The sequence below is a fragment of the Bufo gargarizans genome, chromosome 2 (genome assembly GCF_014858855.1).
Source record: "Bufo gargarizans isolate SCDJY-AF-19 chromosome 2, ASM1485885v1, whole genome shotgun sequence".
In the NCBI taxonomy this organism is placed as follows: domain Eukaryota; kingdom Metazoa; phylum Chordata; class Amphibia; order Anura; family Bufonidae; genus Bufo; species Bufo gargarizans.
Window position 1 is genome coordinate 49,978,208 of NC_058081.1, and position 15,442 is coordinate 49,993,649.

At 42.4% G+C, this 15,442-nt stretch overlaps 1 protein-coding gene across 2 annotated transcripts in view; it reads left to right on the forward strand.

Annotated features, from left to right (window-relative positions):
* LOC122929344 (NXPE family member 3-like) overlaps positions 1-15,442 on the forward strand; it is a 70,452-nt gene that overhangs the window by 14,751 nt on the left and 40,259 nt on the right. The window contains exon 2 of one of the 2 annotated variants that reach the window (XM_044282880.1): positions 6,264-6,773. In XM_044282880.1, the coding sequence (XP_044138815.1) occupies positions 6,264-6,773 (510 nt within the window). The remainder of the gene's footprint in view (positions 1-6,263; positions 6,774-15,442) is intronic. The other variant, XM_044282882.1, reaches the window with a different exon arrangement.

The following is a 15,442-nucleotide window of genomic DNA, read 5'->3' on the forward strand; positions in this document are numbered from 1 at the left end:
TACAAAACTATCCGAGCCCGTCTGCCAAGCGTCAAGGCGATCTCTGTTAGACGGGTTCCTACGCTAAATTCTACCTGTTAGGTGCCATAACAGCTACCATACACTTCAGGGAGTGTAGGTTCCACATTCCTACATTGAATCCTACCTGTTGGGTGCCAAGATGGCTACCATACACCAGGGAGTGCAGGTTACACAGCAGGCCCACTCCACAACACCACCGGCGTCAAACGGCTACCAAGGACTGCAGTGGGAGTCCACAAACTATCCCACTCCTGGTGCCATGGCTTCAGTGAATGAAGGGGAGCAGGCCAGACTATGTACTAACACTAATTAAAATCAGCCTGTGAGGCAGACAGGGTGGTCAGGAGTGCAAGACTGAGGAGGCAGCCACACCTCCAAGACAAACTGCAAAGAAGAACCTAAAAAAAAAGATAATAAGAGGATCAGGAACCGGGTTACTATAATAAGATGTTACAGGATAATAAGAGGATCAGGAGCTGGGTTACTGTAATAAGATGTTACAGGGGGTAATAAGAGGATTAAGAGCATGGTTACTATAATAGGATGTTACAGGGTAATAAGAGGATCAGGAGCCAGGTTACTGTAAAAAGATGTTACAGGGAAATAGGAGCGTCAGGAGCCGGGTTATTGTAATAAGGTGTGTGGGGTTCCGCTCTGGTAGACAGGATTAGCGGATGCAGTATAGAGTCAACAATAAGTTCTTCGGATCAAACAGCTCAGTGTTTTATTCACACTTTAAGCACGTGACAAAACAGTCATATTCAAACAAAAAGTCACTTTGCGGTGTTGGTGGTAATTCACACCATGTCACGGCGGATGTACACCCAGTATCAAAGACAACACACCAAGCAGGCTCTGTATGAGAGACAGGGGAAGGGTCACCTCCTAGCTTATCCCTGACCTCTTTCCCTGCACTGCTCAGCCCACAGTAGACCTTGAAGGTAGGTGTACTAGTGTCCTCCAGCCTGGGCTAACAAAAACCCTGAACTCCCTAAGATGGTGAAGTGGGGAGATAGGAGCAGTCTGCTCGCACAGAACCTGGATGGACAAGAAGACACAAACAACCGAACAAGCAATGACACTTATCTCTGAGAGCAGGAACAGACAGGCAACCTTCTCTCCAAACTTCCCAGACAGAATGAACAGTATAATCCGCTCAGGGCACTGGGCAGTGTGCTATTTAACCTTAAGACCCCACCCAGTGCACCTGAGAGAGGCGGATCCAGCACGGCTCCAAAGCAATCACTAAACTCGTGCTGCTATCCTGGCTGACCTCCGCACATGGTCAGAGTGGGGCATGACAGTACCCCCCCTTCTGCGGGTGACCTCCGGACACCCCGGACCAACCTCATCCGGATGGGACCTATGAAAGGCCCTCACCAGTCGGCTGGCGTTAACATCAGACGCCGGAACCCACATCCTCTCTTCAGGACACCAGGTACTGGAGGGAGCCCCGAAGAACTCTCGAGTCGAGAATCCTGGAGATCTCGAACTCCAAGTTTCCCTCAACTAGAACAGGAGGAGGAGGCAATGGCGATGGTACCACCGGTTTAACATATTTTTTTAGCAAAGACCTGTGGAAGACATCATGGATCCTCCAAGTCTGCGGAAGATCCAGCCGAAACGCCACCGGATTGATCACCGCAGAAATCTTATACGGACCAATAAATCTTGGACCCAGTTTCCAAGATGGCACTCTCAATTTGATATTCTTAGTGGACAACCACACCAGATCACCCACACACAGGTCCGGACCAGTCACACGTCTCTTGTCAGCCATCCGCCAGATGGAGGATAAGGCAGAAGAGAATCTCTCCTCCTCTGGCATCCCAGAGGAACCAGTCCCAGAAAAGGTTCCAAACTGAGGATGGAAACCGTATGCGCCAAAAAATGGCAACTTACCCGTGGACTCCTGCCTACGGTTATTCAATGCAAATTCTGCTAAGGACAAGAATGAGGACCAATCCTCCTGATTCTCAGCCACAAAGCACCTCAAGTAGGTCTCCAGGTTTTGATTGGTACGCTCCGTCTGACCATTCGACTGTGGATAAAAAGCCGACGAGAAAGAAAGTTGAATGCCAAGATGAGAGCAGAACGCCCTCCAAAACCTGGAGACAAACTGCGTGCCCGTATCAGAGACCACATCTGAAGGAACACCGTGCAATTTCACAATATTATCCACAAAGATCTGCGCAAGAGTCTTAGCATTAGGCAGACCCGTTAGTGGTATAAAGTGAGCCATTTTACTGAAACGGTCGACTACCACCAAAATCACTGTTTTCCCGGAGGAACTCAGCAGGTCCGTAATAAAGTCCATGGACAAATGCGTCCAAGGACGCGATGGAATAGACAATGGAAGAAGTGAACCAGGCGGTCGAGTATGAGCAACCTATGACCGAGCGCAGGTTTCACAAGCTGTCACGTAATTCTCAATACTCTTACGTAACCCTGCCCACCAGAACCTCCGGGACACCAGATCACAGGTGGACTTACCACCAGGATGTCCAGCGAGAACAGTATCGTGATGTTCCTTCAACAACTTGTATCGTAGGCCCTCAGGAACAAACAACCTCCCTGGAGGACACGAACCAGGAGCCCCCTCCTGAGCTCCCAATACCTCCATCTCCAATTCAGGGTACAGAGCGGAGACCACAACCCCATCCGCCAAAATCGTCGCCGGATCTTCTGAATCACCTCCCCCAGGGAAGCTGCGAGACAAGGCATCTGCCTTGACGTTCTTGACCCCTGGGCGAAAGGTAACTACGAAATTGAACCTGGTAAAAAACAATGACCATCTGGCCTGTCTAGGGTTCAGACGCTTGGCAGATTGCAGGTAGGCCAAATTCTTATGGTCTGTATACACCGTAATGGGGTGGGACGCCCCCTCTAACCAGTGACGCCATTCCTCAAAGGCCAACTTGATAGCCAACAATTCCCTATCTCCAACATCATAATTCCTCTCGGCGACCGAGAGCTTCCTGGAGAAGAAGGCACACGGGACCCACTTGCCAGGAGAAGAACCTTGTCGAAAGCACCGCCCCAACCCCCACCTCTGATGCATCAACCTCCACCACGAATGGCTGAGATACATCCGGCTGCACCAGAATGGGAGCAGACGCAAAACGCTCATTAATGGCCGAAAAGGCCTGCAATGCCTCATCCGACCAGACAGAGACATCAGCGCCCTTCTTGGTCATATTAGTAAGGGGTTTGACTAAGGTGGAATAATTCAAAATAAATTTTCTATAATAATTTGTAAACCCCAAGAACCGCATCAAAGCTTTCTGATTCTCCGGTCGGTCCCACTCCAGAACTGCCCGGACCTTTTCGGGGTCCATACGAAAACCGGAATCAGAAAGCATGTATCCCAAGAACGGAAGCTCTTGCACCGCAAACAAACATTTCTCTAGTTTAGCATATAACTTATTCTCTCGAAGGATCGTCAAAACCTGTCTCACATGATCCTGATGGGTCTTCAGATCAGGAGAATAAATTAAGATGTCATCTAGGTAAACTACTACGAACCTCCCCACCAAGTGATGAAAAATATCATTGACGAATCGCTGAAATACCGCTGGCGCATTCGTCAACCCAAAAGGCATCACCAGGTTCTCAAAATGACCCTTGTGCGTATTGAAGGCCGTCTTCCACTCATCCCCCTCCTTAATCCTGATCAGATTGTATGCTCCCCTCAAATCCAACTTGGAGAACACCTTGGCTCCAACAATCTGATCAAAAAGATCAGAGATCAAAGGCAGGGGATATGGATCCTGGACTGTAATACGGTTCAACTCCCGGAAGTCCAAACACGGTCTCAGAGATCCATCTTTCTTCTTCACGAAGAACAAACCTACTGCCACTGGAGACTTAGATGGTCTGATATGACCCTTTGCCAAACTCTCAGCGACATACTTTCGCATGGCCTCTCTCTCGGGTTGAGAGAGGTTGTAAAGCCGAGACTTAGGCAACTTAGCCCCCGGAATAAGATTCACTGGACAATTATAGTCTCGATGAGGGGGCAATTCCTGAGCCCCAACCTCCGAAAAGACATCCGAAAAATCCGAGAGATACTGAGGCAAGGCCGTAATAGACACTTCAGCGATAGATGTGACATTGATCCATCATAAGAGAGGTGTACGGATATGTCTGGTTTCCATTATGCAGGATGGAAAAGAAAGTCCTGTCGACAGCAATAACGGAATTCATAACGTTGATGTGAACCTGCCCTAATAAAAGGAGCCGGGATGCTGTAATAAGCTGGAGGGTCGCAGGTTGAGCATGCCTGCTTTATAGGGTAGAGTCCTAACCAAGTTTTCGCCCCCAGTAGAAGAGGGGATGATCCCAATTAAGACTGGGCCCCCTCTTCCATGGGCCCCCTCTTGCCCTGGGCCCCATAGCAGTTGCATGGTAGGTAATAAGAGGATCAGGAGCCGCGTTACTGTAACGATGTTACAGGGGTAATAAGTGGATTAGGAGCCAGGTTACAGTAATAAGATGTTACTGGGGTAATAAGAGGATCAGGAGCCGGGTTACTGTAATAAGATGTTACAGGGGTAATAAGAGGATCAGGAGCCGGGTTACTGTAATAAGATGTTACAGGGGTAATAAGAGGATCAGGAGCCGGGTTACTGAAATAAAATATTACAGGGTAATAAGAGGATCAGGAGCTGGGTTACTGTAATAAGATGTTACAGGGGTAATAAGAGGATCAGGAGCCGGGTTACTGTAATGAGATGTTACAGGGGTAATAAGAGGATCAGGAGCCGGGTTACGGTAATAAGATGTTGCAGAGAAATAAAGGGATCAGTTGCCGGGCTACTGTAATACTATGTTAATGGGAACAAAGGGGCTGAAGAGTCGGGCTACATTTTTGTCCAAAACATCTGGCAGAACAATCTGCACTAATAGTATGTTATAACAAATAAATAAAACGGGGCACATAGGTTTCCGGGCACATAGTGAAGTTCCACCAGCTTTCGGGATTTTTAATTTATTTTATTATACTCACAAAAGGAATAAAATAACAGGCATCGAATACAAAAGTCTGCAAAACCGCCCGACCCGGGTTTCGTCAAAAGAGCTTTGTCAGGGGCGAATCCTCCACCCTTCCTTGGGCGTCTTCTGATACAGGTAAAAAGCCAGGAGGCACACCCCTCCCTCCTCACATCGAATTTCATTTCACAAAGTCTTTCCACATGTTTTTTTTAATTTTTTGCCACAGAGTTTTTTCATACATACTAAAGTGCCCCAAAATGTAATAAAATATAAATATTTTACATAAAACCATCAAACTTCATGTACCCTTCATATACCACAATCCATAATAGACATCTAAAATCCTTCCACTTGTTTTATACAGTACCAGTCACCAAATACAGAGACAGTTGTTTTATCTATACCGAAGAAAGCTTTTTTCATGTATACTAAAACGCATACTAGTAACCGCACAACTCGTGCAGCGACACCTCCTCCCTTCTATTCAATTAAACAGGGTTTCAGATCAAAGTCCACATTTAACCCGTGGGGCTGCAGAGAATCCATCCTATATATCCACTCCACCTCCTTTCTACAATTAGAGGCTGGAGTCCGTGGAAGGCAGTGTGACCACCTTTTTTAATTAATATTGAATGCACTAATAGTATGACCTTTACTTCTGCAATCCTACGCCCAGTTTTTTTAGATACTTCTTTAATATTTTTCTTCATAGATACAATTTTCAATGGGGAAAAGTCTAGTCTTCCAAAGAGAGACATATATAGGGGACTAAGAGCAGAAGAGGTTATTGACCAAACCATGCCAGTTGTTCAAAACCTCCTATAGTTTCTCCAGAATCATTGGTGGGCTTGTGCTTACACACAACAGCCTATCTGAACAAGCAGATCTAAAGTGTAAAAAATGGGGTAGGGATTAAGGAAGACTTACAGAGTAGGGAGAATTTCAAATTACTGGTGACCACAATAGACACTACATAAGAGTTGGGATAACTGATCATAGCCATGTTCTTACAAAGTAGAGCAGCCAACATGTAAATATTATGTAAGCGTTCAATGTAATTTTTAAGACAGTCCCTAGACATCTTGGATGGTACAGAAAAGCAGTTGGATCCAGGAACTGTAAAGAGCAGAGGGCATGTAATTAGAAGGATTATGAGATGGTAAATAATGTAGATAAGTCTCTTGAACCTGTTATATAAACGTCTACAAGATTTTCTATTCTTACTCCTAACTGACTGGTGACATCAGTTTTTCTACAGGTTCCTAAGCATGGATTATTTGGATAAATTTATACCTACTGCTTTCAATGTCTTCCAACAACCCAATATCAAGCAATCCATTAAGTCGGTCTTTCAGTTGAACTCCAGTCTGTTAGAACTTCCCAAGATCATTGACTGGCCTGAACCTCCATCAGCTGTGAATAATTTTTTTTTCTCAACAAACCCCCGAAACTGTGACTACCGCTTGCTAAACCCTCGAGATACATATAGGGTTGGTGAATTCTTGGAAGTGCTCATCACAGCTCGGGATCATAAGCGGCAACCAAAGAACTATGGTGGAGACTTCTTTCAGGCCAAGCTTAACAACACCAAAGTGAGGGCTGGAGTGACCGGACAGGTGACGGATCATGGCAATGGTACTTATTTAGCCATGTTCTTGCTTCCTTGGCCAGGGAACGCTGAAGTACACATCAGGCTCATTCATTCCAGTGAGGCTGTGGATGTTCTGAAGAGGAAGAGGGAGAGTGATCCTGGAAAGGTGAATAATAAAGGTTAAATCTTCTACTCTTTACAGCATGTGTGCTACTAATGTAGCTTGCCCTTGAGTGACAACTAATATGGCCACCATTATACCTACCATTAAGGTTGTATAAAAGCACCCCTAGACTCTTGAATGAATGTCATACTTCAGAGGTTTATCACTGCATACATCTCCCATAGTTTTGTGTATACAGCTGCTATGCAGAACTGTGTGTCTCCATGGTGACAGACTACAAATAAACATGTTGTAGTCTGAGCCTTCAGTCATGTTAACAGCTTTTGGTGCTCCCCTTTTTGTTATTAAAGTTATCAAAAGATCTTAGATGACAGATGGAAGGGAGTACAACTGCAGGATCAGATTGTACAGGGTATGTTTATAGTCTATCATGGAGACATATAGACCTGCATAGGAACTGTGGGCACAAAACAGTTTATACTTCTACTAGAACAATTGAAAAGTTTTTCTATTTTTCATTTTAGATACAAATATAAAACAAGGTGCAGATAAAAACAGGTTGCAAATGTAGACCTTTCCTTTTTAAGAAATGTTTTCAGACTAGAAAGGTCTATTTTCATTACAGAAAAGGTACCACCCAAGCTTCATCAAAGTAATTAGAACAGAACTTCAATACCAAACATGTTGTGAAAGTAATCAGTCTCCTAATCAATGGAGCAGGTTTCTATTAGAGAGAAGTGACCATTTTTATTACCATATGCCCAACATCTGGTCAAATCACTAATAATCATTACTCCTGGTCAACTCATTTCATGATTTTTTTGCTGGCCTCCATCCATCTTGGTGGTGGTTGTCCTCTTCTTCTATTTCTTTTAATTCTTCTTGAATCTTTTCTTAAGATGTCTAAAAGAAGATAAAGCTTCCATTCAGTCATTTGTGAGAGGTGCAGCTTAAATTGGTCAGAGTGGCTCATTTCATTTATTTTCTGTAATGTCCTAGATCCTACTCTTAGCATTTAGGAAAACCTATCAAAAGAATACATCGAAAAGGTGAACAAAAAAATTCATTGGGACATTTTATTTTTAAACAGCTTCAGGTCCGACCTTTTTAAATTTGGCAAAAAGAAAGGTGCCACATCCATCCTTTAGGAAACTAGCATGCATTAAGCCTTTGGTGTGAAATTATGTGATGATGGAAAATGAATATTCTCATTAGTAACATCTATTTGGAGTTTCATAAATTTTTTAAGCATTTTTTTTTCTGCAGAAGAGATTCCATATAAGATCTCTAGAAAAAAGTAATAACTGTTGAGGGTCAGTCTGTACCACTAAAGCACAAGAAGATGGGTTCTAGATTTATATGATATGACACTGCAATATCCAGCCATGTAGGTCAACTCCACCTAGAGTGCAAAGTAACTGTGGAGCCCCAGTTATGGGTCTTCAACACAGAGAAAGCCAGACATCCTTCAAAGGAAGGAAAACTGAGCAAAGGGGTGTCTCCATTACAGAGATCACCATATTAAGTGGCCCCTATGTCAAGATCCTGCTCTTAAACAAGCTTTAAGGATGTGATGGGGAAGACCTAAGCCAGTTATCCATCCACAGACAGCTATTTCAGGGTATTGCCCCTCATCAGTGTGGAGTAGTATTCTGGCTAACCAGGAGCAATGCCTTGGAGACTACTCAAACAAAACAATAGCTGATCTTAAGGAGACCAGCTAAAGAAAACACCATGGAGCCTCATTTAAGAGTCTCAACACAGCAATCCAAAATGCAGAAGAATGTCTGGCTTTCTCTGTGTTGAAGAGTCATAACTGGGGCTTCACAGTTACTTTGCATATTACTGTTTCCCAGGGAGCTTTGCATTTTGGATTGCTGTGTTGAGACTCTTAAATGAGGCTCCACTGTGTTTTCTTTAGCTGGTCTCCTTAAGATCAGCTATTGTTTTGTTTGAACTCCACCTAAAGGGGCTAGTTGAACATTTGCCATTGGGGTTTTTCAACTTTTTTACGATATAGCCTGGATGTGCAATATTTAGAGGGAACATGTACAGTACATTTTTATATGGTAAAATGGTGGGCACATCGAATCATTGAATTGGTGGGTCCAAGTAGCTCCAGCCCGACACTAAAAATGTATATCTATGGTCTTGAGGCTTTCATGTTATCGCTAACCATTAGATATGCAACCACAGACAAAAACTTAGGGAGTTCCAGTCCTTCATATATCTCAGAATATGGCCATTTTCAGGTTTTGGAAGCTAAAATCTGCCAATGTAGGACAGTAGCTGGTTGTTATTGGACATTACTCTGCCATTAGGTGGGGGCATTACTTTGCAGTGTGTGTTTCTGGGGCAGGGTCTAAATATTTTATGGCCGTGTTTTCTCTTATGGTCTCTTACCTACCTGCAATAATTTAAAAAAGAGTCAGCACTATTCTCAGTGTGTGAGTAGGGCCCTCTAAGAGCCATGGTATAATTAACCACAGGCACAGAAGCATAACGGAGGGTAGAAGGTGGGGAGGGAACGTATTTTATTTATTTATTTTCAACCGGGGGGAAAGGGCAGCTGGGGAATGAGGGTGGGAAATATGTAAAGTTATATATATATGTTTGTATATATCCTGTTTTCTAATACATTAAGTGATATGCTGTCTTACAATGTAATACAACTAAGTGATTGTTGAAGATTTATGGAACTTGAAACAATAATAAAGACTAATTATAAAATAAATAAAACAGGCACAGAAGCATAACGACTGCCATAGCACCCACAGTAGCTGCTATTGGGCTCAAAGACTCAAGTGGACTGTGGTACCAGCCGTCGTCAGTTGGTTCCTAGCTTCCAGGTCCTGTTCCTCTCTGGCTGCTGCTGCACTCAAGGTCCAACACCAAGATCTTGTGTGTCACACCTTCTGGACGTGAAGAGGACCTTCGAGCAAAGAACAGGAAGTAAATAGAGGGGCTCTGTATAAAATTTGGAGTATGGTTTGGGGCTTGATTTGGTGTTGGAGTCTGATCTAGGGTCTGAATTAGTCTTAAGGTCTGGTATCTAAATTTACTTTGGAGTATAGCCTGAGGTCTGAATTCATTTTGGGGTGGCACAAAAATACATTTTGGGGGAGGCAACATTCAGTATGGTTAGACAGTATATCTCTGAGACACAGTAGTCTGTGTAAGACAATGCTAGGAGTTTTACTTTCACAGAAGTTTTTTTTTTTCTACTTGGCCAGGAATTTACATAAGCAGCTGCTTAATGCTCCTGGGAGGCTGTTCAAAAGCTTACTCCCAGCATTTTCTAGTTACAGTATTCTGTTTATTCCATTGCTTTAGGATCCGGCAGCGGTACCCCACTATCTCATGATCAGGAATCGATCCTATCAATTTGACATCACTTACTACAGTGGAAACCCCCTTTAACAAATGAACTTCTATTAAGTTCCAACAGCAGCTTTTTCAACATTCTCCATGATTTGACATGTCTTACTGCAGCAGGTTGGCCATAGGCCACCATCCAAAGGTAGGAGCAGTAGCAGACTTTACCACCACCTCAAGATTCAACAATTTGAGGTAACTCAGTCACCAGGGAGGACTTAATCTTCAATGCTAAACTAGCAAACTGCAGTATTGGCAGCCTGAAAATAATAAGGGTAGTAACAATATATTCATCATTCAGAGGACTGTAGCCCTAGTAATAAAGTTAAGCAGGAAACAATTTGATGCCAGAAGATCAAAGTCCACATGGAATGAATTATGCTCAGGTCAAATGAAACGTGCAATTATTTTGATGGGAAAATGTAATCTATGTACCGGATCTTCATATTGATACAGTTAATTGGTCATCCCTTGTCACCTAAACCTCCGCACAAAAAAAAATCTTTTTTCCATCTGTAATGATAAAATACCAATATAACATACACAATTCTAATGAATTGGTCAGCAGATTCATACAAACAATTTTGATCCGAATCGAAAGTGCTCAATTTGCCCTGAAGAGTCGTGGATAAGACTTGGGGTTCTCCTAGGACTTTATCAAGAAGGGTGTTTGGATGTACATATTGTGAATAGGGAAAGTAGTTTTAAGTATCTGACACCACATAATGAAATAGTTAACTACTATATTTGATAAAGATGGCAAATAATTAACTGAGCAAAGCAAATCCAGGTATTCCTTTATGCCAAGTGCAATTTAGCAGCACCACTATCAAAACACAAATATGAATGCAAGTTACCTATTAAGGGCTATAAAAATGTTATCAGTTTGGTCATGAGTTTTGTAACTATGTTGATTAATCCCTCATTATCACCATGTTCCCCCTATGTATGATAAAGCATTTATGCACTTTAAAGTAATTACTAGAAAGAGAACAAAGACCCTTAAAACATCATATTTTATTGAATCAGTACTAAAAACGGAACCTATAGTTGAAGGTCACCAATAGGACAACCCATATACCCAATAAATTGAAAATTGGTACGATATATATCCGATTCCACTAGATACCAAATCAGAGTATCGCTACCAACAAAACAATACAAAAACAAAAGTTAACTTCATTGGTCACATGTAAACTTGCTTTTCAAGAATTATATGTGGGCTTTAAGGAGAATATTAAATCGTGGTGGGAGATCAGATCCCTTGAAAGTTATCTTGAACATAACATTGTTCCTAAAGTTCTCCGTATCCCTATAGTTCCTGCTACTAGGATCTCCTCCCCCACCTTGATGAAACGGTAGGAAGAGGAGCTGACCCGTATCTCTCTCAATTTGATGTGAAACCTACTGGACGAGGAAAAAGCCCTGTTCCAAAAAACCTCTGACAAATTTAGTACCTTGAAAAAGACAGTTTTGAAATTTGAGACTGATCCTGACTTTAAGAAGTGTGAGACATTTTTACAAACATCAGTAGAGAAGTTTCAGAATTTGATAAAGGAACGCAAGCACAGACAATTTGTCAGAGATCTAAGTGACTTTAGGGAAAACAGAGCCTACCAACTGGAAAGGAAGGGGGTCACTTCATCGGCCTCTGAGATCTCCTCGTCTGCTATTGATAGACTTCCTCTAATCGTAAGAAAGGTGAGCCCAAAAAAGGAGAACATACTTTCAAAAAACAAGGAAGGAGATGAGGAGGAGAGTCAGGTCATCTACAGAAGACCGGACAGTATGGACCCTTGTCTTCTTCCTCCTCTTCTGTACCGACATCTACAACAGTTACTACCACTTCCTCCTCTATTTTAGCACAAGGGCAGACTCCTTATCGATTGCGCGACAGGAACAAATAGGATCGGTGGCAGATATGAATGATAAAGTTGCAGGTCCTAAATTTTTCTTCACGACAGCTTGGAGAAACAGAACTGTCGGTTTTGAAGGGCCTCTCATTCGTATCGACCACGGACTTTAAACTTTTTACATGGGTCAAAGACCTTATCCTTTTTTGTAGAAAGTTAAAATGGAGAACATTTTTCAACAATTCTAACAAACAATCATATGAAAAAATGGTGGTACAAGATAACTACCAGATCTTGCTTTATTTATTGAACTACTTAAAGAGGGAGCTCGTAATCCTGGAGAAGATCCCTTTACTAAATTACATCCAAAAAGCACCAAAACACCTCCACCATTTAACTATGAATACATATAAATTTTTCAGCAACTTGTGACCTCCGAAAATGAACAAATGAACACTAAGTTCACATATCACAGGAATTTGTCCATCAATCAGCTAGAGGCACTTAAATCTTTGGAGAGAGATAAATCCATTATTATCAAGTCTTCTGACAAAGGAGGTATTCTTTATGTTATGGACCATGACAAATATCGGGATATGTGTCTGGATCTATTAGAAGACCCAAAGGGATACCTGGTCTTACCAGCGGACCCCACAGAAGCCTTTTTGTCAGAACTAAAAACTTTTTTAGGGTCAGGACTTGATTCAAAGGTAATTAATCAAACTAAATACGATTTTATGTTATCTGAGGCACTTTTATGGACTCCCTAAAGTCCACAAGGGGACGAATCCATTGAAGGGTCATCCGATCGTTTCAGTGGTCAACTCAATCACACAAAATTGTGGTATATTTTTGGACCAAGTCCTAAGCCAATTTGTCTCATCTCTTCCATCGTATAGCAGTATCCCTCACGATAAGGGACTTACAGACGTGGGTGAATACCTGCACACTAGAGAGACACACTGTAGAGGGCATAATCAATTTGTTATTTCACTTCTCGAGTTCACTTTAACTCATAATTTCTTTTTGATGGGCGATTCTACCACCAGCTCAGGTGGACAGCTATGGGGAGCCCGTGTGCTCCCACATATGCCAATCTCTTCCTGAGTTGGTGGGAGAACAACATAGTTTTTCCAGATCGGGATATGTGGTGGAACCACAAAGTAACGCTTTGGTCACGATATATCATATTGATGACGTTTTTTGTTTTGTGGAACGGCAATAAGAAAGAATTCATCACTTTTGTCAAAGCATTAAATATTAACAACATTGGTCTGAGATTAACATATGAGTAGCATTCTGAGCAGATTACTTTTTGGGACGTTAAGGTCAAGAAACAGACAGAGAGAGACTGGTCACCACGATTTTTAGAAAGCCCTCTGCGACCAATGCTATACTGCATTGAAACAGCTATCATTCCCCTGCACTTAGGGTTCGAAGGAACTGTTCGAATCCTGAGGAATTTCATATCGAATCTAAAAAACTGAATGACAGGCTCACTGGAAGGGGTTATCCTAAAGTCACCCTATGACGGGCATTTCAATATGCGTTGGGTAGAGATAGGAAAGAACTCTTGGTCCCTAAGAAACCATTGGAGAATAGATAGCCAATTACTCGTCTTATCTCTACATTTGATGTGGCCAATTCAGAAGTTAAGGGCATTTTGAATAAATACTGGCCCATCCTTTTGATGGACCAGGATTTGACACAAACTATTTCCTCCTATACCAGTTTCACTTATCGTAAGGGAAGGAGTTTGAGAGATCGTCTTGATCACAGTCACTACCGGGCGCCTGTTGCCACAAGTGCCTGGCTCAGTAGGCGCCCGGTAGGGATGTTCCACTGTGGCTCATGTAAGGATTGTAACTTTATCTTTGTCTCCAAAAATAATTAAAAACTCTGTTACGAATGAAATAATTACCATCCACGATTTCATTAATTGTAAGAGAAAAGGGGTGGTACATACAAACCGTATTCCAAAAAAGTTGGGACACTATACAAATCGTGAATAAAAACTGAATGCAATGATGTGGAGGTGCCGACTTCTAATATTTTATTCAGAATAGAACATAAATCACGGAACAAAAGTTTAAACTGAGAAAATGTACCATTTTAAGGGAAAAATATGTTGAATCAGAATTTCATGGCGTCAACAAATCCCCAAAAAGTTGGGACAAGGCCATTTTCACCACTGTGTGGCATCTCCCCTTCTTCTTACAACACTCAACAGATGTCTGGGGACAGAGGAGACAAGTTTCTTAAGTTTAGAAATAGGAATGCTCTCCCATTCTTGTCTAATACAGGCCTCTAACTGTTCAATCGTCTTGGGCCTTCTTTGTTGCACCTTCCTCTTTTTGATGCGCCAAATGTTCTCTATAGATGAAAGATCTGGACTGCAGACTGGCCATTTCAGTACCCGAATCCGTCTCCTACGCAGCCATGATGTTGTGATTGATGCAGAATGTGGTCTGGCATTATCTTGTTGAAAAATGCAGAGTCTTCCCTGAAAGAGATGACGTCTGGATGGGAGCATATGTTGTTCTAGAACCTGAATATATTTTTCTGCATTGATGGTGCCTTTCCAGACATGCAAGCTGCCCATGCCACACGCACTCATGCAACCCCATACCATCAGAGATGCAGGCTTCTGAACTGAGCGTTGATAACAACTTGGGTTGACCTTGTCCTCTTTGGTCCGGATGACATGGCGTCCCAGATTTCCAAAAAGAACTTCGAATCATGACTCGTCTGACCACAGAACAGTCTTCCATTTTGCCACACTCCATTTTAAATGTTCCCTGGCCCAGTGAAAACGCCTGAGCTTGTGGATCTTGCTTAGAAATGGCTTCTTCTTTGCACTGTAGAGTTTCAGCTGAGAAAGGCGCATGGCACGGTGGATTGTGTTCACTGACAATGGTTTCTGGAAGTATTCCTGAGCCCATTCTGTGATTTCCTTTACAGTAGCATTCCTGTTTGTGGTGCAGTGTCGTTTAAGGGCCCGGAGATCACGGGCATCCAGTATGGTTTTACGGCCTTGACCCTTACGCACAGAGATTGTTCCAGATTCTCTGAATCTTCGGATGATGTTATGCACAGTTGATGATGATAGATGCAAAGTTTTTGCAATTTTTCGCTGGGTAACACCTTTCTGATATTGCTCCACTATCTTTCTGCGCAACATTGTGGGAATTGGTGATCCTCTACCCATCTTGGCTTCTGAGAGACACTGCCACTCTGAGAAGCTCTTTTTATACTCAATCATGTTGCCAATTGACCTAATTAGTGTTAATTGGTCTTCCAGCTCTTCGTTATGCTCACATTTACTTTTTCCAGCCTCTTATTGCTACTTGTCCCAAATTTTTGGGGATTTGTTGACACCGTGAAAATTTGAATCAACGTATTTTTCCTTTAAAATGTTACATTTACTCGGATTAAACGTTTTATCTGTCATCTACGTTCTATTACAAATAAAATATTGACATT